The sequence below is a fragment of the Anser brachyrhynchus genome (genome assembly GCF_964034855.1).
Source record: "Anser brachyrhynchus genome assembly, chromosome: Z".
Lineage (NCBI taxonomy): Eukaryota > Metazoa > Chordata > Aves > Anseriformes > Anatidae > Anser > Anser brachyrhynchus.
The window spans coordinates 32,323,100-32,346,444 of NC_137697.1; the positions used below are offsets into that span (position 1 = coordinate 32,323,100).

The following is a 23,345-nucleotide window of genomic DNA, read 5'->3' on the forward strand; positions in this document are numbered from 1 at the left end:
ATAATATTTCCAAAATGAAAGGAACAGAATTAATCTAACAAACCAAACCAGTGAAAAGTGTAAGTTCACCAAGAGAAATGATTGATGATTTGTTACAATCCAAACCCTGTGGAAGAAAAAGCACAGGTTTTGTTTAACCTTGGAAGACTCTCAGAGTACACCCTTTCTTGCTCTCTTTACTGTGGACTAAGATATCTTTCAAATTTAGATTCTGAGTATCTTGTAAAGCCTCTCAGTGCATCCAGACTTCTAGAAAGATCCTAAAACTTGCCTCCACAATGTATATCCAGTTCCTAAGGTGAAGAGTTAGTGGCAAGAAAGAAAACTGTCTTTAATGCTGGATACAAATGCTATTCTAGTAGCAGTGACTCACTTGCACAGAAAAAAAAAAAATATCTTTTATGTATTGCAACTCACTACTAACCTCTGTCTGGTCACTTTAGCCCAAATTCTCACACAGAAGTTTGTTTAAATAGCTTGGCGCTACATACAACTCCAAAACATTTATTGCTGAAACATTTTAACCAGTCCCAAAACATCAATGATTTTATATGTTGAAAAACTTGGTAGGGTATCTTATTACAATTTCTTTGAGAGAAATATGACTGTTTGAAATCAATTTAACAATGATTTATTTTGTTTCGGTATACAAAATTAGATGAAAATAGCTAATGTATTTTTTAAATTGAAATCAACATTTGGTAACTCTTATTCTATTAGAATTTTGTGGAAAACTCAACATGCACACAGGCACACATACACACAACTCTTCAGTCTATTTTCTTCCTTCTCCCAACCTTAATGAATTACAAAATTAGAGTTTAAGGATGCTCCATGATTCGCAATAAAGTCATTAGTAATTTGACACTGCAACTGCTGTCATCTCTTTTATGCTTGTTTTCCTACTTTCTGCTTTCTTCCACCCCTGTTCTCAATGAACAATAAAGATTATCCATTATTTTAACAGTAAAATCATACATTTTGCCATTTCTAATAAGACAGTGCAATATTCATACTAGCAGTATCATGGGATCCTTCCCCCTCCTGAGACTGAAGGAGTTGTTACCACAAAACTTAGTTAGAAAAGTCAAAACTGACAAAATTCCACATGTATGTTGTGTAACTAAAACATAGGAAGTTGAACACGCACTAGTAGACCAAAGGCTTTTAAGGTTGCTTTTAGATTTCCAAACATTTTCATATAAAATATCAATAAAAATTGAAGTTAATCCCCCTCACATGCACCCCTTCCTCCTCCCCACCATCACCTGTCTTATGCCAAAAGTAACTTTAAGACGATCCCCATCCCCCTCCAACAATTGCACATTAAGACATGGACTTAACAACATAATGCTTCAAGTATGCTTCATGCCAATCGTCAATAAGAGTCATAACATTACTGAAAAAGTACACTTGTTCTTTGGAAGCCTGAGAAGGTCTTCCTGCAGAGTGTGGTCAAACAACATTTTAAATATGAAAATAGTCCCCCAACCCAATCCCCAACTCACCCTCTCAAAAACAGAGAAGTGTAAAATTTTCTTTGGACTTAAAGAAACAGTATGAAGATCTACCATCTGAATAAGAAATAACCCCAATAGGAATTTAGTATTACAGTGCTGCACAAACTGTGTGCATGAAACAATATATGATACAGACACTACTTTTCAACTCTAGATATACAGACTACATGTGGCATAAAAGCATATACATGACATATACTGGCCTGTCCAGAAACAAGATATTTTTTTAAGACTGGTAAACCTGAATAAAATTTTGCATCCAGAAGTATGATTTTTTGTTTGTTCATTTGGGTTTTCATTCTTTTCTCTTTTCACTGGGGACTTTTTTTTACCTTGGAAGGTAAATAGAAAGGTGATGGCTTCATCAAGAAACTATCAGCAATATGACAGCACCAATCTTCAACGTGAAACCAAGAACAGGTCCTCTCATTGGATCATGCATGAACAAGGATTCCAATTTTAAGGAATAAAAGATAGTATGAAAGAATTTTGATAGTCAGGAAATCCTTCTGGAAGCACAAGCAGGTTATTGAACAGATACTAAAATATGGAAAGTGTAGCAGATGTGTGTGTATATATATGTGTGAATATGTGCATGTATACACACACATATATATCATATATGTATTTATTCCAACATGTAACTGTATAACAACCAATTTTTTTCTCTTCAAATAAAGAGTTTTAATTTAGCAGTTGTAAAACAAACAAACAAAAAAAGCCAACAAAACAAAAAACAAAACAAAACAGTCTAAACAGACCATATACTACATGAACAAACAAAAATGTTATGCCAATAGTTTTATGGTATAAGTCACACACTGGCAGCAAAGGAGTGCAGAAACTCATAGTAATAAATAGCTCCAAATTAAGAATTTTCTACAACATTTCCTTAGAAGACAGGACCAGTATTTCTTCTTTTATGATGATCCTGCAGTACACCTTCACTCATATATATTTAACTTTATAACATTAAAACAGACACAAGAATGCAGACTGCAAAAGATGCTGGATTCAGGACAGTATACATAACATCTTTTTGTTAGAAGTCCTACTGGTTTATTCGCTAAGGCTAGATAGCAAGTCATGTTCCTATTTGGTGCATTTTCTACCATGGTCAGGATCAATAAATGGATAGAGCCTAGGACCTGCAGTCCAGCCTGCTGAGGTCTGGCCCACTGTGACAGCGGAAACAAAATATAGGACCACTGTTTGGTCCCCCACTTTGTATCTTGATTCTTGGAAGTGAAGGAGTGGAAAACAAGACTGTAGTGTTTTCAGTGACTACAGAAAGTCAGCAAGAAGTGACAATTGAACATGAATAAGGTTACTAGGCTTTTGATGGGACTGAATCAAAAGAGCATACATGGGATTCCACTACTTGCAACATCTGGTAGTGTCATTCAGTGACTCAATGACTGGAATACATGTATGCAATAATAAATAGATCAGTAATGTACTAAGGCAGTGTGTTGAACATGCATTCATCTTGTGGACTGGAACACCACAGAGAGATACATGATACCATACACATTCATTAAGACCAAGGTTTTTTGTTTGTTTGTTTTTGTGTTTGTTTTTCAAGGCTATCCAGGCAAACTCTTCCGGAGCATTTTCTTGTTGAGAAGAGCAGTCCTCTGAGTCTTGTCACTTTTCCTCTCCTTCATCAAGAGATGATGACTGGCTTTAAGGAAAAATAAAGCTGAAGAGGGTTGCTTTGTTTTTCCCCCATTTCGGTTGCATCATTCTGAATGTTTCATTTAGAGAACAGTCTTTGATACAGCCAGATGCTCAATTCTCATGAAGTTCCAGATGTTTCCAGATAACTCTGTAGTTTACGGACTGTGGTTTTGTCCAGTGAGCAAAGATCAAAGTCAAAGGTTGTATTTGTGATATGAAAGTGTCCAGTTTCTTCTATAAGATTTACTATCTGAAAGGAAAGAAAAGATGCAGTTGAACATTTTAGTTGTATCAGACATCCACTGTATCTATTAACATGCCTCTAAGTATCACAGTAAAGGCATAGAACAAACCCACTTCACCAACACTTGCAAATCGAACCTCGATCCTTATCACCGTCTTTCTGACACAGAACTATGGTCCAGACTACAGTACCTTGTCTTTTTTTTCAGACCATCATCAACTGTAACACCAGCCTACCCATCTGCTGTTCCAGAAAACATTACCATTGAGAATATATTTTTCAAATGTTAGAAGAAAATCTGCATATTTTCTAAGTCTGTCTTTTAATACAAAATCCAAAAAATCCCTCAACCCCAACCAAACACAGCAACAATGAACCACCCTAACAACAAACAAACCAGATAAGTCTCTCTGGACTATCTACTGTGTGCATAGCTGCCAAACAAGGCAGCAAAATAACTGACATAAGCCTTTCTGCAAGCAAGAGAAAGAAATCCTTACAAAATCTAGTCTAAAACAACAAAAAATTTATGCAAGAGCTCTCAAACCTATCATTAGTTCATGTACTAGCATTTTGTTCTTGAATAACAGATTTAAAAATCATTAAAAAACAAACAAAGACAAATCACACGTGAAAGACTCATATTAATGAAGTAAGACCATTTCCTTTAGTGACTACTCAATCTACAATCACAGCTTTCATTCAAACAAGAAGCAGAAGAGCTGTAAGGAATCCTTGTGAAGAACAGGGACTGGAGCACCTCTCCTACACGGAATGGCTGAGAGAGCTGGGATTGTTCAGCCTGGAGGAGAACGGGGTCAGCGGGGATCTTAACGATGTATATAAATACCTCAGTGGAGGGTGTGAAGAATATGGAGCCAGGCTCTTTTCAGTGGTGCCATGTGACAGGACAAGAGACAATAGGCACAAACTGGAACACGGGAGGTTCCCTCTGAACTTCAGAAAACACTTTTTTTCTTTGTGAAGATGACTGAATACTGGCACAAGTTGCCCACAGAGGTTTTGGCTTCTCTGTCCTTTATGACATTTAGGTCATCTGGACATGATCCTGCGCAACTGGCTCTAGGCGGCCCTGCTATAGCAGTGACAAGATGACCTCCAACAGTTCCTTCCAACCTCAACCAGTCTGTGATTCTGTGATATCAACAGTACACATCCAAGTAGTGCCTTTCTACTGTTTTGACATTCTGTACTCTCTGAATTGTAGTCTGTATTTTTAAAGAGTACTTACGTTCAACACTGAGTTTCTGTAGTAAGTAACTCCACATACATGTAAGTGCTAGGATGTGCATCTACCTAAAATACCTATAAAGTATCTTGGAAAGCCAAAGCATAACTTGTCACAGGGCTAGCACAGTGCCAACACACTATGGCTATGGATCTCCTATGTGTTTCTTCATTCCAAAAGACAGATATTCAAAGTGAGCACATGGAAAGGCAACCCACCCCATCCTAAAGTGGGCCTCTTGGTAATGGCATGGACTGACAGAACACTGCTCTTCTGCTCTGTCTTTCCAGCCATCTTTTTTAAGGCCCTCTGGATAGGCTCAATGTCATATTTGCACCCCTCAGTTTGAAACCCACACAGTTCTAGGCCTTCCAGACACACATCCACTGAAACACTGCTCTTTAATACTGAGCTTTATTGCTCTATTTCCTTTCCCACAGCTGAAAGAGATACCTATTTACATATGGTTGACAGAACATACCTTAAAATGACAAATCTGCTAGAAATACACCAACTTGTAAAAGAACAATGAATTTACACTAAATGTTTTAAGATTTCCCTCTCCCCATTTCATTATATAAGCAGATGTTTTTTTCTGTTTAGACCACAGAAGAAAAGATTACGTCGGTGATAATGAAATAACTTCATGTACATTGCCAGGCATGGAATGACACAGCCCAGGGTGGATTAAATGGAATGGAAATGAGAAATATTACGAGGTGAATGCCTGTTACAGTAAAAATCCCCCTTTCCCATCACATCCTGTTTTCGACTTTCCACAGGTTGGAAAAAAATAAAAGCAAAATCTATGTTTAATTTGCTTTGCAGCTGTCCAAAATTCTGAAAGTACTTAGGAACGATCCTCCTCTTATTGACACTTCATTTAAATCTGTGCCTCTTGGCTTTAATTTTTTTCCATATGGGAATTTTTACTCTAAAATTGTGTACTTCATTTGTCCACTTATTGATTTGTTGATTTTTGTAACGCTTTTTCATCTCCTACTGTCCTGCAACCAATACAAGAGAAAAATTCAAATGGAATACAACTGATTGTTATTAGAAGGAAATTTCAATGTGCTATTTATCATTCTCATTTTCATTCTCATTTCTATTGAGCCTCATCAAAGAGAGAAGATAAGGAGTCAATCCAACTCCTAACGCTAGAAACCTAATCACAGACAGTCCTCGAATATCCACCGTGTGATAAATAACTAGCTGTACAAGAAGTTCACAGAAGCTGTGGCCAGGAAGAATGAACTGAACAATTCTGTCTAATGCTTCTTTGTGTTAGTTACAGTGGAAGAATGCCGCCTCTCAAGAATACAACCCTCACAGCAATATACCTGATTTGAAGAACAAAGATTACACAAATGTGTTACCACATGTATTTTTAAGCAGCACTGTACATTAAAAACAGCAACTGATAAGCACTTTTATTTTTCAGGTTCTGATTTGGGCTTTTAAGCCCTAGACCAAAGAAAACAAATATTTTTAACATGCCCCTCATCCTGCCCTCAAGAAATATAGCCACTGTGTCAGGGCACCAGACTGAAACCATAGTAAACCAGATTGAAATGAACTTCCAAAGTTTTAATGGATGTACAAAAATATATCAAGATAAACCCAGACGGCTCAATGAAAAACATCTGCCTGTATGCCTGTCAATGAGGAATTCATGACTTACAGTATTAGCATTCACATCCTCATGCTATTCAGAAATACTTGAAAAAGAAAAAAAGGTTGAGATTAGCTGCCAGGAAGTCTGACAGTTAAAATGTTAAAAACACAGCATTAAAATGTTTTATACAGAGAGCTCAGGCTGCAAAGTACAAAAATATCTCATTTGTTCCTGTTATAGTAAACTTTGCTTTTCTGCTGTAATGTACATCTCTGTTTACATAATGTCTCTCCAGCTCAGTTTCATCATTATCCATCATAGTACAACTATTTATCTGCCTTTAAACAAGCAAATGAGTGTGTATGTTTAAGGAAGCTGAAGTGCAACTAATGACATAGTCATTTTTCAGTTTATGGAGGGTTTTAGGCCATTTGATAGTTTCCAGACCTGTAAGCTGCCCCTTGCAGAAAATTTTCAGAAGATAGTTGCCATCTGAATTTAAGTACCTTGTAGACATGAGCAATGTAATTTTCAGCAGTGCTGCACACTCTCAATTTCTTCCTTACGCCTGTGCTGTCTAGTACGCTGGCTTTAAGGAGGTTTTTCAGCAGATGAAAATATACCTTCTGATACTTCAAAATAAAAGGCAAAGTCTACCAGAAATCTTGTTGTCTTTCACGGGGTCACGATAACACCATCTACACCAAAACCACAGATTTAGGAACCCAGCTTCAGACAGCCAAATTTGAACATAGGGGACATGCAGCATTAACATCTCATTTCAGACTTAAATATCCCTACTATTTCACTGCAAATCACAGAGGGAAAAGAAGATGCCTTATCGCTGTAAACCATTTCTTTACAGTGAAAGAGGTCAGGGAGATTGCTTTTTAAAATGTAACTTCAGACCAACTGCTGTCTAGCCAATGGTCCAGCATTGGTCTAAATGGTCCAACATTTAGATCAAGATGCTCAGGATTGTCTCACAGGACTCATTTCTTGGTCAAATGTTCTTTTCCACCTGCCTTCTCCCTCTTGAATAATTCTTATATATCTTTAGGTATAATTATACTTCAGGATAACTTAGCTACAGATCCAGGCGCTTGCAAGCTCAGTACCACACCTTTCCTATCTTCTCCTTCTTTGGGTGGATTTATTTGAGCTTCCTTTAACGAAGCATCTCAAGGAGAAACGCCTCTCCTGGGCAAAAGCCACATTCTCAAACAGATGCATTATTGTCATTTCCAACTCAGCTGCATTCCTAACTGCTGTCATTGCCTATAGACTTGGTAACAACTGAGACTGCAAAAACCATCCTTTCCTTTTCACATCCCTCAGCAGCTCAGGTACTAGTTCAAGCTCTTTGACATCACCATTCCTTACAACCCTGATCTATACCTTCATTCTTCTCATGCAACATGCTTCTGTAAAAACTCCTTAAAAATGTGCAGTTAAGACTTTGACATGTACAAGAGATTATTACTTGCTCCAACATAAACTGAAGAGATGACAAACATTGCTCAGGAACACAGACCTCTGCTGCCACTCCATTTCAACATCACAATCACCTTTAAAACCTCTTGCAGCTATTTAGAGCTCTCTGTTGCACATTTCTGCACTCTTTCCATTGGCTCATGAAAGCCATCACCCTTCTCAAGTTTTATCCCTTGCTTTCCTGTCCTTTTCACTAGTCTCTATGGATTCGTACCTTTTGGTCTACAAGTCATTCCTAAACATGTTATCAATTATGTACTCTTTCCATATATTCGCTGGAAATATTTTACATTAACTACATAGCTTTAAAGCAATAAGGACATTTAAAATGGCATGACACATTATTTGTAATGCAGAGAAGCACCAGTTGTTCAGTATTGTGAATGTATTTCTGTGAACTGACAAAATCATACGAACTAGAGAATTGCACAATATTAAGGGATTAAAGGCTTTAAAACCAAACTGCTTTTATTACAGTGTTATTTGTTTTGTAACAGCAAAAACCATTAGCTAGTGTAAGCGCGACTGTAAAGGCTAACAGACAAATGGTAAGTAACATGGCTCTTCCATTGAATTCTAGTAGCGCTCTGCAGCCAATATAAGACATCTGCCGACTGTGTCAGTAGAGTACTGCACCACTGTCCTGGAGTGCATAATCTGGCCATTAAGGCAGAAACTTTCACAGAGGTACATCGACAGCTTACATGCACTCCAAACTGAGGGAAATAATTTGCAAGAACAGCTCCCCAAAACACGACAACACCAACTCTATATGAACCTGAAGATGGTTTTCAAAATTGCTCTTGTAGCCACCTATGTTCTATGCATAGACACCTCTGTGCTCTGCTGTGTCAAATGAAACAAATCACAAATTATGCCTTGGAAAACTGGTGAAATATTTGCTTAGGAAGCAAATGTAGCCAGCAGGACTGGGGAGGTGATCATTCCCCTGTACTCTGCTCTGGCCAGGCTGCACATTGAGTACTGTGTTCAGTTTTGGGCCCCTCACTACAAGAAGGACATCGAGGCCCTAGAACGTGTCCAGAGAAGGGCTACGAAGCTGGTGAAGGGCCTGGAACACAAGTCCTGTGAGGAGCGGCTGAGGGAACTGGGGTTGTTTAGTCTGGAGAAGAGGAGGCTCAGGGGAGACCTTGTTGCTCTCTGCAACTACCTGAAAGGAAGCTGTGGGGAGCTGGGGGTCGGCCTCTTCTTGCAGATAACTAGTTATAGGACTGGAGGGAATGGCCTCAAGTTGTGCCAGGGGAGGCTCAGGTTGGAAATGAGGAGACATTTCTTCTCAGAAAGAGCAGTCAGGTGTTGGAACAGGTTGCCCAGGGAGGTGGTGGAGTCACTGTCCCTGGGTGTGTTCAAGGAAAGGTTGGACGTGGTGCTTAGGGACGTGGTTTAGTGGGTGACATTGGGGGTAAGGGGATGATTGGACCAGATGATCCTGGAGGCCTTGTCCAACCTTAACGATTCTATGAATTTACAGTGTGGTGGCTTTTCAGTTTCACTTTTTATGTAAAAACTATAAGAATTAATGACTAATGTAAAGTGGACAGGGTGCTGTAATTCCTACATTTTACTTTCATGCAGTTATTTCCCAATATAGATAAAAACGTGCCATTCTGCAAGTGTGCTTTGGTGAAAAAAAGTACTAATTTGTACTAATGAAAAAGTGAACTTGTGAAACTACAGTACATTTAATAAGGATAACAAATATGTATCATTGTATTTCATAGCATGAAATCTAACACAGCCATCAGGATCCCTCTTTAACTAAGAATATTCATAACCATGATCTTCCTTTTCACTGCCCTGTGAGTTGTTTTCTGATCTTTACACACAATATTAACCCTGGACTAATAAACACTCACAGATTAATGCTGAGGCTTACAAAAAAAATTTAAACACACTTATCCAAGTGCTGAGAAATTTGATAAGTGATTGCAATCATTTAGAAGTGGTACATATTTCCGTCTTTATAACAGGTTGACAAGTGGCACTTAATGGTGCAAAACATAATATAACAAAACAGACGTAATTGTAGAACAGATGGTTAATACTGCTTATTGCTTCATCTTCACAGTTTGTAATCTAATAGTATCTGACAATGCCACCCAAAACACAGAATGACAGCTCTTACTATTGGGTAACATGTAAATACATTTGGAGTCTTCTCAATTTGTACATTTTTTTATTTTACTACTTGCATGATTTCATAAGACTCAACCATACGTGTTTTCCCCAAAGTGAGTTTGACTTTAAATTCCAACAAAGGAAGCATTTTAATTGTGTCTGAGAAAATGCCTGCCATTTTCAGCAAAAAGCAACGAGATTTTTATCAAGTTATGGTGCACAGCTGTATATATTCTCCCATCCTGTTTTCATTATTAGTGATTCAATCTGTTGAAAAATATAATAACAAATTGGTGAAAAACTTCTCATAGACTTTCTTTTTCTGTCTTTGTTTGTTTTTTACTCTTGTCATTTGGTGTGGCAACACAATTTAAAGTTTGTATAAAAATTCCCTAAGCTGCACTGAAAGTGTAAGGGGTAGTAAACGGATTATACAGGCTTAAAGGATATTAAACCTGATTAGAGAGATTTAGATGAAAGGGAAAATAAATGTGACTTCACAACTTCAATGAGCACACTGTTATTTTTCATGAGAGTGCTCCTCACCTGCTGCAGTACATGTCTCTCTCTCAGTGTCATTAATCTTCTGTGGAGTTCTACTAGTTCATCGAGATATGCCTAGAAACAAATTCCCCCCCCCATAAACAACTTGTTAATTAAGTCATAGCTGTGTATTTCAAAAATTTCAGATGTCTTCAAAAACAATACAAAAGAAAATTTTATTTTAAATCTTCCTTGAGCTAAATTTTCTTACTCAACAGCCTGGCTTTCCTTAGCTTAATACAAACCAAATTTAAGTTTTTATGGGCTTTCTTAGATACTTCGTGACACTGAAAATCTTAAGGTACTGCTAACAGTATTAAGCCACCATTAAAAGTTATTCTGTCAGAAATTCAGAATAATCTTGGATAGCTGGGCTTGCCTCCAAGTATGATATGAGAACACAAAAACCCTAACAGAATAAACCAATTCATACAAAAGAAGTAATTAGTAGGAACCTTCCACTTCATTCAAAGTATATTTTTCAGATGCACAGAAATATATTTTAAAGAATTACAGGAGTTCAGGGGACAACCACCTTTTCCTTTTGGAAATGAGATGGTTCTTTGCTGTAGAAGAGAACCTCTCCACCTTAGCTGAGGCAAAAGGTGTGTAACAGACTTGGGATGTCAAAACGGCATCTTTAAAAAACATCTTCCACCTTTCCACACAAGACATGCAACCAAAGGCTCACAATCAAATCCCCCTTTCTCTCAAGCTGCATCATTAATTTTCTGTGTCAACAAGGAGACGTAAGGGGAGAAAGATCAAGAATGATTAATCCAATGGTAAATTCCACTTTCCTCCGTCATGGGGTATCAAACCTGTCCCACTTCTCCAAAGTATAAACTTTCTCCTTTAGCATGAGACATTAGAAACATTTTTTTCCTTTTCAACACAAAGAAATACACCACCAAGCTTAGGAAATTTAAAAAAAGTGCATGAATCAGGCCACTGAAAATCTAGCAACAGGTACTTCAACACTGGTCTCCTACCTCATGTTAGCACAAAGGAAATACTGCCCTATATAAACCTTGAGAGGAGATTGTCCACACTGGGAAATTACATTATGTTCATTCACACAAGGACTTAAGAGCTCTTATCCATGGCCAGCTGATGTGATTTTGAACAAAATTACCTTTCTAAGTGGTAAATGTAACTGTCGCTTCACATCATCCTAGTTAAAGTGTTAAATCACACTGCCGTTTCCTAATACACAGTCCTTTGAAAGGATTCTTGACAAGGGTTTTCATCAATGGGTTTATTGACTAGGATTACAGCTGTGAAGATTCCTGTTCAAAGACTATCCCTTCAAATCTAAAGCACAATGCAAATTCATGGTGGAAAGTAGAGAAAATAAGTGGTAAAAAAGAAAATAAGAAAATTCATGGCAGATTCCCACCTTGTGACATTTGCCAAATCACCAACATGGAGATAGAAAACATTTCTAGATAGCACGGAAGAATTACAACTCCCCCACACCCCCCAAAAAAAACCCAAAAAACAATTCCAAAAACAAAAAAGGAAAACAGAGAATGATCTGCATTTAAAGGAACCCAAAGCAAAGATATGCTAATGACTGAGGTTTTCACTCTGTAACAAACAGTATTTTAAGCTTGTTTCCAGCAAACATATTAATATCACATTTAAGGGTAGTTTACTGTTATTTCATTGCCATTTACCTTATCACAATCTCCATTCTTAATTTGTTTCTCAGATTTGTTTTGCTTTATTGGACTTTTCACTTCTAAAATCTGGAAAACAAAGAAAATCTATTAAAAAATAAATGCATCATTGGATACAATTACATAAGAAGAATTCTTTTATCTGTTAATAACACAAGGAATATTACTTCTGGAGAAAATAATCAAACTGGGCTGCTCATTATTTAATTCATACAACCTGCCCAAGTTATTCAGGAAAAAAAGCAGAAAATGCTGAGTTGCTGGAATGAGGTGATATCAACATTACCAATCCTAAGAGGAATTAATTTAACATCATTTAAAGCCTCCTCAACACTGTTCTGTATCTTTTGCATGCTGGTAAGAAAAGGTCTGATTTTGCAGATACAATATGATGCTGAAGTACCCTCCAGTGCCTTTGAAGTAACACATAATCAGTATACTTTTACTACAGGTTTTTTATCAAGGCTATCTCTTTCCTTCTGCAGTAGAGAAAGAGAGATTCTGAAACAGTCTTTGAAATGACTGCATGAGATATAATTAGGAAAAATATTACTAGACAGAAATTTGTCTTGCACTTATATGGTACCCTTCTTTCAATGCAATACAAAGCCACTTACTACAACATCTATGAATGAAGAATGCTTCATCCAGTACTGAAGCACAATTAAAAAGAGCATGTCAATAAGCAGCAGAACACCTTGCTTAATGTGAAAATTTTAGGACACAAATGAGGAGTGTTTAGGGGAAATAAAATTGTTGTTTGTTCTTTCAATTTCTATACACACAACATACATTTTTTGAAGTTAAAAGTAAACACCACATCATTCCCAACTTGCAATATCATCAGTTCTTCTGAAAAACATCAAGTGTTTCCAGCAAGATCCTGCACTTGGGCCAGGGCAATCCCAAACAGCACTACTTGCTGGGCAGAAAACATATTTATAGCAGCCCTGAGGAGAAGGACCTGGGGGTGTTGGTTGATGAGAAGCTCAACATGAGCCAGCAATGTGCGCTTGCAGTCCAGAAAGCCAACCATATCCTCGGCTGCATCAAAAGATGCGTGGCCAGCAGGGTGAGGGAGGGCATTCTCCACCTCTACTCTGCTCTCGTTAAAAAGCACCTGGAGTCCTACATTCAGCTCTGGAGACCGCAGCACATGGACCTCTTCAAGTGAGTCCAGAGGAGGGCCACAAAGATGATCAGAGCGCTGGAGAACCCTTCCTATGAATAAAGACAGATAGCTGGGAATGTTCAGCATGGAGAAGAGAAGGCTCCAGGGATACCTCATTGCTGCTTTCCAGTACCTAAAGGGGCCCTAAAGAAGAGCAGGAGAGGGACTCTGACAGGGAGTGTAGTGATATGACAAGTGAGAATGGTTTTAAACTAAAAAGGGGTGCATTCACATTAGATATTAGGAAGAAATTCTTTATACAGAGGGTGGTGAGGCACTGGCACAGGTTGCCCAGAGAAGCTGTGGATGCCCCATCCCTGGAGGTGTTCAAGGCCAGGCTGGATGGGGCTTTGGGCAGTCTGGTCTGCTGGGAGGTGTCCCTGCCTGTGGCAGGGGGGCTGGAATTGGGTGATCTGTAACTGTCCTTTCCAATCCAAACCATTCTAAGGTTCCATGATTCTGTGATCAAAGGACAATACATATCAGACCATGGAGATTTTGTTTCACATTTTCTTGTAAATAAGACCAACATCAATTCGTGTTGATTTTTCCAAAATCATCCTGGACAGTCACAGCACAGTACAAAACTCAGCAAATAAAACAATGGAAATAAGGCCTGCAAAAACAAGTGTTCTAGACTACCCAGAACCCTCACAGACAGCTTTCTCCAAGTTGCTTCCAATTTCTACTTCCCTTGGTATAAATGACTAAAATTGCATATACGTTTCCCAGGGTGACAAGCACCATGAAAATATAGCAGACAGGTAGCTACTTCCCTGCAAACAGAAAACTGCAAATCTGAGTTAACCTTACCTAAAGTTTTATTTAGCCAAGAGTGATGCATGGCCAGAAAGCAAAACAGGAAACTTTTCAGAAGAAAAATCCCAGTTCTTCAAATTCAACACCCCTGGGGTTATTGCAGTGTAGGCCAGTGGAAGAAAACGTCTTGTCTTGAAAAAACAGGCCTCTAGGCATGGATCCAGTAGCTTTTAGATGCTTTTCTTGTTTTCAAACAAAGACAATTCTTTGTTTTAGAAAAAAACTTAGCAAGGACACACTGTATTTGAAAAAGCTGCTTTCTTATAGTGCCGTTGATGTGTTAGTGGAATTGAACTTCTTAAGCACTCTTGTTTTAAATGAGATACAGCACTAATCACATCAGAGGACGCTGATATAGAAATATTAGCTTGTTCTTAGCCCCTTAATTCTACAAATGGACTTAGTCTACACAAGCCTGATTTCATCAGTCAAAAGCACCATCCTAGCAAGCAGCAATATGCTACCAAGCACAAACTTGAAACACTGCACATAATTTGAACTCTTGTAATACTTCATGTACCCTAAATTTTTCATTTGCAGCTCAGTTACAAAAATGTCAGAAAATAATGAGACATTCAGTTTTAGCTAGCTCACTGCTACTGTTTAGAGCATCTAAATGTGCAGGCAGACCTCTTGTTAGGTCACTGAAATGGAAAGGAACATGAAAAATGTGACTGAGTGGACTGCTGCTTATTGAGACTCACAATTTCTTAAAAATTATATTTCCTCTTTAGAAGTAAATGTATTCATTAAACAACAAGCCACAGATAGATGTTTGATTTTTCTTATGCTTATGTCTCCAGTAAATGCAATATTCTCTAAACTTTATGGTTTGTTTATTTCCAGAAAGAATCCCTTAAAAAAACTTGAAACTTATATACAGGTAATCTTAGAAAAGCCTACAGAATTTGTTGTAGATAAGAATGCTTTCTGGTCATGGAACCTCCTTTTTCGCTATGCACACACTCTACTGCCTGGTTTTCCCTCCAGAATATTTAACTGACATGAATACAGTTTTGCATTGTCAGTAAGCTTGTATTGGAAACCTTATTTAAGAAGAGGAGGAGAGGGGAGAGATAAATAAAATAAAACAAAATAAAACAAAAATAAAATAAAATAAAACAAAACAATTTGGGGAGAATATATAGGAAGGACTCATCCACAAGGCTCACCCTCTAAACTAAAAAAATTTGTTAATAAACATAGACTAACTACATAGACTCTATGTTAATACTGTAAAGAGCCATTTGTTGCCACCCAGTATATCACATGACTATGCTCTGCATGACACAAGTGATGCCAGGAGTCAGTTATAGCTCCCTAAAATAAAAGAAAAATGATCTATTTTGTAAATTACAACAATCAATTACTTAAATAACATCAACTTTTACGTTTAATTTTTATGGTTAGAGATTACTGTACTGGTGACTGGGGGTGAAGTAACTAATTTTGATTGCTCCTTGCCACTTTTTGTAGCTGTAGCTTATTTATTTTTTTCCCCTAAAAAACAGAACTACCTTACTTTCCAACCTCAAAAATAATAATAAAAAGTTAGCTTTTATTGATATAAAATGAGTGCTTTTTCTGCTGGTGAAGTAAAGCCCTATGTCTCCTAGTAAAGTAAAAAATACTGCATCTTCTAGTCAAGCACTGGTGAGGGAAAGAGGACAAGAATAATGAATAAATTCCTGAAAAAAGGCCTATTAATCTGAACTGTGTCTACTGCTAACACAAACCCAAAACTGTGTGAATTGTAAAACCGATGCTGTAAAGCCAGCTTGCAACTGCTTACCTTACAAAGTTAATACATATGGAAAGAACATATTCTGTAAATACTGATAAAAATGATAGTTTACTCTACAGTATTTGCTAAACCAAATACTTATCCACCTCCTAAAAAAAAAAAAGCAAACAACCCACCCTCTTATGTAAATTTTCAAAGTAATTTCATTTAAGTAATCAGTTACGTAAGTTCCCCATCTGCAAGACATGCTCCTATGCCAGGCTTGCATTTATGAATCCTGACTTTACCTGGTTGTTGTTGGTTTTTAATAAAGGTGGCGCTGCTTCATGATGTAGTGGTGAGGAAGCTGAACTGCTGTCACTGTCACTGCCATCACTCAGACTAACCCTATGGAAAAGCAGAGGCAAGAGTTTATACTGTGAGTCAAAAAGCTTCTTACATGGGTGAACCAAGCTTATACTTTGTGAAAGGACACCAAGAATTGGCTTCCCTTGCTAAGGAACCTATCATTAATCAAAGTCCCTTGGAAAAGTGCTGCTCAGTAGTGCAGGGCTGCACTCTGGAAAAAATTCTGTGTAGCACAGAGAACGAGACTGCCTGCCTTCACTTGGCTGAAATTACACTGCCCAGTTACCAGCAGCTAACATTAAAGAAACGATTAAATATTTAGAAAATTAAACTGCTGTTTCTAGCATTTCTGGAGTGAGTCTGTATCTCAGCCATGTGAAAGGAGGAACGTGTTTTTCAGAGACACTTTTCTGCTCTTCTAAAAGCTTTCTAAAAGTTGTACTTCCTGCTTAGAAATGTGATTCACTGAAAAGTTCTTTGTTTCTTGTCATAAATAACACTCTTTTTCCTGGCTAAAATTTAAAAACTTAGTATCACAAGAAAGGCCAAGTGAAAAAGCTCATATTCTAGTCAGTCTCACCCTTCATTTACTTAGGAACAACAGGGAATATTTACTCACAAGAAGGAAAAAAAAATATTGAGGATATACTAGAGAGAAATATTAGCCTTAAGTTTTGTTAAAAACTAGAACAAAACTTGTAAATTTAAAACAAGTTGATCATAAGAATCCGTTACACAACTACGGATGTGAACAAATTCTCAAATTGCTGGTCTTCCTGCTCTTTTTCTCTATGACTTCAGCTCCAAAAGTGCACCAGGGAAGCAGCTGATGTTCACTAATACTTTCCTACTACCCTCCCATTTAAGCAGTTGCTGATAGAGGCACTCAGGTGTTACGCACTAACAAATTGTAGAACAAACAAAACCTTTCAGATCAGACAAAGAACCCACTATGAAAAGGTTTGAGGGAGTCTGTGCTTCAGGTTTTCCATAACCTTCAACAAGATGCAGATAGAGCTTCAAGCTGCCTGAACAATAGCTGAATTTTGGAATGCCCTCTTGAGGATGCAGCTAGGAAGCTGAACCATTTTTAAAAAGTAGTTTCTGTAACTGATACTTGCTTTACCTTCTGTCTGCACTTTTACTTATCATTTACTATATGCAGTGGAAAACTAGCTTGGAATTCCACTTGGTTGATTCTGATCCTATTTAACAACCTAAACTAAAGCTGGTAAGCAGAGAGGTCTTGAAAATGATACACTATGTACAGAATAGCTCATCTGGCAATTAAAGGACTTAATTTTATCTCTTTTATGCCAGAGAGTAATTATGACTGCTCCCTGAAGTCACAATGGCATGAAATCAAGGAAAGTCAGATGGATGTGGCTCATCATAACCATGTGGTTTAGAACAGAAATAGTTTATATTGGGAATGGCTATATCTGACAGTTTTTAGGAGAAGCACTTTTATATGCACATCCCTTAAAAATAAGAGTCTGAATTATCTGTCCATTTGCTACTCAACACTCTTTAAGAACATTAGAACTCACCCCATTAGTAACAAGCAAATTGTTTTGGCCACCAGGCTATCTGCAATCACTAGACACTCACCTGCGACTCCTGCTCCCTCCTCGTGTATTTATAGGACGTTCCAATTCAGAATCATTGTCATTCTCATCTGCTTCATCTGATTCATCTTCATTATCATCTGAATGCAGATCTTTCATTATAGACCTCAATGGACCTGAAACAACAGAAACAATAAAATACGCAAATGAAGTTCACTTTGCAGTGTTCAAGGCAAAACACTCAACTTTGCAGATTACAGAAAGTTACCCTCCCAGCATGGTGTTGGGAGGGGAGTGTCAAATATTAAAAAAATGAAGTAATACACTGGGGGCTTATGCTGCTGGCACTTATTAATGAATCATTTACTTACATGAGCAATGCAGTAAGCTTCAATAGACTTACTCATGACAGTGAAGTGACTTGTGTTCAAGTGTTTGCAGGTTTGGCCCCCTGGAACATAGCTGAAGTAAATAAAATACTGTCATGACAAGCATTCTCTGTGCATATTCTAATTTAGGAGAAATGTAGTATTACTGTGTTATTATCAGAAGCAAGATTCTTTCACATTGCTGGGCTTTAGCTTTTCTTGCTTTCTCAAAGGGTATTATACACCAGTACAGATCTATAGGGGCCTATTGGTAATAGTACATTTGTTGTGTTAATTCATGTATTGAGAAGCAGCGTCTAATAAATCGTTCTGACTGTAACTTGTACTGGCCAAGGCAGTCTTTGTCTTCCCATTTTTGATATATTTAAATTTAGCTGTTCCCTGTATTTCAAGGTCAATTTCAGGTCAAGTAAGCACTTTGCCAATGTTTGTATGTAGACAATGCATCGATTCCACACATCATCATCCTCTTTTCCAGAATTAATATAAGACACGGAGCTCGACTTGCTCATAAAACTGTAAGAAATTCAGTTTAGGATTTTAGTTCAACTTTACTCAATTAATTTTGCTGTAAAAGACAGTTACAGAAAAAAAACATATTTAACATATCTGGGAAAACTGCCGCTGCTTGAAAGAACAATGGGTAAAAGCAGCTTAGAAGAGCAAAGGAAGCAAAGTTGATGCCCCAGGGCATTAAATTCTGAAGAATCTCAGCACATCTGAGATACAAAACTGCTAGCAAAAGCAACAGTGATGGCTGCAATATCCACAGTTACTATCAGGTTTCTTTAATACCCTCAACCGAGGAACCATCAAGTACCAATGTTAATGAAGTAGGCCTCAGTGCTCTCCAAAGGGAGAACTTTACCACTCTGTATTTGTTAACGGGAAAGAGTCAGGGAGAGTTAACCCTGGTCACAGCCAAAACAGAAGAGAGACCTCTGCCTGCCCATACCCCTAACAGGGAGGGTGCTCCCCTGATAGGAAGAGCAGCCCTGTGGATTACTCCAGACCTGGCAAGACTCCGGTCACAGGCATTTTGACCTGTTTTGTGCAAGTGACTTCAAAGCCACTGTTGAGAATGATTTATCGTTAAGGCTGCACAAGAAATTTCCTAAGTTGGGCAGTGTGGGAAGGTTCAGATCCCTGGTTTCTTTTATCTATTTGCACATCTTGAGGTTGGGTGGCAACAGGCCCAGATGGTGCCACTCAGAAAACTTCTGGTGGGCCAGACACTTGCACAGGCCACAAGGAAAGGTGAGTTCTTGTCCATAAGGCAGACTTCTTGTCCGTACAACCACTGCTAATCTGCAGAAGCAACTGATTTGTGCTTTGTTTTCTGCTTCTGCTTCAGTACCAGGCAGACCATGCTCAGCCATTTTCAAATGCTAAGTTGGAGTCCATCTGATTATCTAACCATCCAAACTCTTTCCTCTCGGGAAAGGGTTCCCTCCTTGGATTTTCATAGGAGTAGTGACCATATTTCCTTTGAAACGGAGGAGAGAGGGCACTTGTAGGGGCATCAGCACAGGAATGAAGGAAGAATCTGCCCATTTTGCAAAATATTTTTGCTGACAGGCTTGGCTCTTGGCATGGAAGACATGCCAACAAGAAACAACAAATAGGGGACTAAATAAATTGAGGTAAAGGGTTAGAAAAGAGAATTAAATTACAAATATATGAAAAAGAAATCCATATTTTAAGAGAGATAAAGAGATAAACACATGGGTATTTCCACAGGCTAGCTTTAACCTAGAAAGGCTAGTTTCCTTACTAGGCGAAGATACTAACAACTACTTTTGCAGTCCTACTGAAAACAGTAGTCTTTCTCTGTCTGCACTAAGAGCAGAGACGTTCTACTCAACTCCATTGACCAAAGTCAGCTCACAAGAATGCATTTGTCTCCTCACCACAAAGTACAGGCAGGAAAAAAAATACAGAAAAGACCAGATAAAAAGATTGATGAAAGGAAAGAATCATCATGCTCTTGATGAAAAAGCAGAACAAAAGGACAATGACAGGGAAGGTAAAATCAACCCAAAACTAATTTTGTAATGAAATTTAGTGTGACATGAATAACAGATCTTGCATAAAAGATCAGCACATAACTCAAAAATATGGAAAATGGTAGCTATGCTGGCAGTAGGTTGCAAGTCATTCAGTCCTTTATTTTATTTTTAAATAGAAGAAAAATGAAAAACAGCACACTCTCCTCATGCTCTACATAGGCTGCTCTTCCAAGTTTGAGCTAACTCATTATCCTTGCCTATGTCCTTTTTTCCACGTACAGCAGAGGGATATTTTATCTTCTCCCTTGCTATCTTCAGGGACAATCTGACAGCCCTATCTCAAGCTCACAACAGGCTGATACTTCCTTCTTGGAGAAAAATGAGCGCGGACTCCTGACATGCATCCATGGCAGACAGCCCTATAGGCCTTCAACAATCTGACATTCAGACGTGATTTCATGAAATGGAAGACCATGTCTGCGACTCTGAACAGGTGTTTTGTAACTAAGCTGGTTGACTTCTTCAGTAGACCTTAACAATCTGTAAAGCGTTAAGTTTTAGGCCTTTTTGGTAGCCATGTTACTGTTAGTACTCTGCTCCTTGCTAACACTTAATTTAAAATTTCATGACAATGTCTTTTTAAAGGTTAGAGAAGAAGTCCTCTCCTAAAGGGTCAGAGTGGCTCAGGAGAAACTGAAAACTAGGAGTTGCCCAAGGGAAAATGTTCTTGGCAAGGAAACACAGAAAACTCAGAGTAAGCCCTGAGGGCGAAAGAACTTGAGAAAACTTCAGTTAGCCCAATGTTTATCTGAAAAGAGGTGAAGTAAGTTCATCCTGTGGTGCTTCTGACACTTGAGTGAGCACTTGATTCTGAATACAAAGGAAAAAGAGCAATGGCCCTTGCAAGTAACATTTAGTTAGGGAATAAAGCATGGGTTCTGACCAGAACACAACATATACAATGCAAACATATTAGAGTATGCCAAGTGCTTCATCCCTTGTTATATACAAATGCACAACACCTGGGCACAGCTGATGCTGTTAGTTAACAAAAAGTCCCAGAAAGAAGCAATAATCACTATTTACTTGACAAGAAAGAGATGCATATACCACTTCAACATTTTTCACACCAGAAGGAAAATCTCCCACTTGTTCTTGAGAAGGTACAGAACTGAAAGACAGTCTGTGGTTTGTCTTATATATATGACCCAGGAGAAATTGATGGATCCAGTTTGCCCAGAAGAAAACACCACATCAACATGTTATTGCCCAACATAAGGATAAGGAAGGTAACATAACAGGAATACAGGAACGGGTATCCAAATCTGTTGGCTTGTAATGACAGCTCACACCACTAATGAGGTTTTCATGAGTGCAGAAATATTGTTTCAACGAGATAGGTTTTTGTTTAGCCTTAGTTAGAAATCAAATGCCTGAAATCAGCCATCAACCACAGTGCACTTCAAGGCTTGCTTTCTTTCACCTGTAGTAATGCGTCCAGAACATGTTATAAAATCAGTACCAGTCACCTCCAGAAAGGCAGCAGGACAGGCACGTATAATACATAGACCTTTGTAAAAACTGTCTGCCTGAGGTACTAGTGTATTTTCATAACCTTAAAAGCAAGTCTACCATTGAGGAATAAAAATGGATAAAACAGATGCAATATTAATTAGTCAAAAGCTGCTTTTTTAATGCTTCCAGATCCAAAGAACAAAACAAAAGCTGATTAAGAATGTATCAGTTGTAAAACCTTACAGCTCAGGGAAAATTGCCAAGCAGGAACTAAGTAGTTTAATAGATCATGTAGAATGAATCTCAACTGATTTATAGAAAACCTGCTTTGGCAAGCTCTCTGGGAAGAAAATTGCATTTCTTTACTGAGTTCTGAGTAAACCATAATTATTGGCCAAAAAAACAAAATGTAAACTTAACGTCAACTTAAAATCTAACTATATTCTTCCCCTGCCATGTTTCCAAAGGTAAGCCGGCATGCTCTGAAAACTTCCCCATAGCACAGGAAGATCACGACACTTGGGGGGGATATCCACATACACACAGTCATGCACTTCCCGTTGGAAGCAACGCCAGCCTGAGCAGGGCTCCAGATGGCACACAGGTGCCACGCGACACAAACCTGCAAAAGGAAAGCCTCAAGAACAGAAGCTCTTTGGAGTTTAGCATTTAAATTGACTGGCATGTCATCTGGTGCTTTAGAACAAATAGCCTTCGTGCAGTTTTCTCAGATAGACACACATCATCTCCCCTTTTTATCTGCCCTTACAGTCAGATCTGCAAACACCTGAGCAAAAGTCTCTAAGGCAAAACAGTGACCAGGCTGTAAAGTCAACAGAAAAGTGAGAATGAGATGCCATCAGTTGTTTGTATTGGCCCCTTCATTTCACACATTTCTTTCAATTTCTTTTCCTTCCTGGGTACCTTGTTGTCTGCTGTTTTGAGATGGTGTAAAACTGGAGCTGGAACTGGAGCTGGAACTGGCAGGACTGGGCTGTTCAGACTTAAAAAGAAAAAAAAAAGAAAATAAATAACATTGTAATAAACATTTTTTTTTGCCTACAACTCTTACTTTTAGCTACTGTTTAAGGCATGCTGTGAAGAAAAAAACTACTGAACAGAAAATACTCTCGGATCTCCAGGTGCCAGCAAGCCAAACGTTATTCAAATTGCTATGCACTCAACATACATGTACACTGTATCATGTACAGGCTTTACTAAAGTCAGTTTCTCAAAAAGAAGATACCATGTTTGGAAGGCTATTCAACATGTAAGCCTAAATGAGTTTATAAGAGAATGGACCTAAGGCTACTCTGTCCTCGCCATACCGCGGTTGCAACATTTTCCAAATTAAAAATGATTTAGTGGAATATAAAGAGAGAGAAAGACATGAGAAGATCAAGCTAAACGCCAGAAAACTCTAATCAGTTTTCTTTCCTCATCCTTGGAAAATAAGTCTTAAGATGAGTGTTTAGAATAATTTTTCTTTGCTGTAACTTTATTTCTTAGTATCACAAGATTTTCCTTACATAGTAAGGTCCTATGGATTGCAACTGTGACTAAACCAGAAAGACTTCATTATTTTACACAGGGAAATTATTCTGAACCCACAG

The 23,345-nt window shown here is 38.1% G+C and overlaps 1 protein-coding gene across 6 annotated transcripts in view; it reads right to left on the reverse strand.

The window, feature by feature from the left end:
• Positions 1–490: 490 nt before the first annotated feature.
• Positions 491–23,345, reverse strand: part of MLLT3 (MLLT3 super elongation complex subunit) — a 140,112-nt gene continuing 117,257 nt past the window's right edge. For 2 of the 6 annotated variants that reach the window (XM_080574499.1, XM_080574495.1), the window contains 6 exons: positions 22,657–22,735; positions 17,863–17,995; positions 16,191–16,290; positions 12,167–12,256; positions 10,491–10,562; positions 491–3,450 (listed from right to left, as the gene is read on the reverse strand). In XM_080574499.1, the coding sequence (XP_080430625.1) occupies positions 3,319–3,450; positions 10,491–10,562; positions 12,167–12,256; positions 16,191–16,290; positions 17,863–17,995; positions 22,657–22,735 (606 nt within the window). In that variant the 3' untranslated portion in view covers positions 491–3,318. Of the gene's footprint in view, positions 3,451–10,490; positions 10,563–12,166; positions 12,257–12,299; positions 13,391–16,190; positions 16,291–17,862; positions 17,996–22,656; positions 22,736–23,345 lie in introns of those variants that run through there. The other 4 variants (XM_080574496.1, XM_080574498.1, XM_080574497.1 and 1 more) reach the window with 4 other exon arrangements.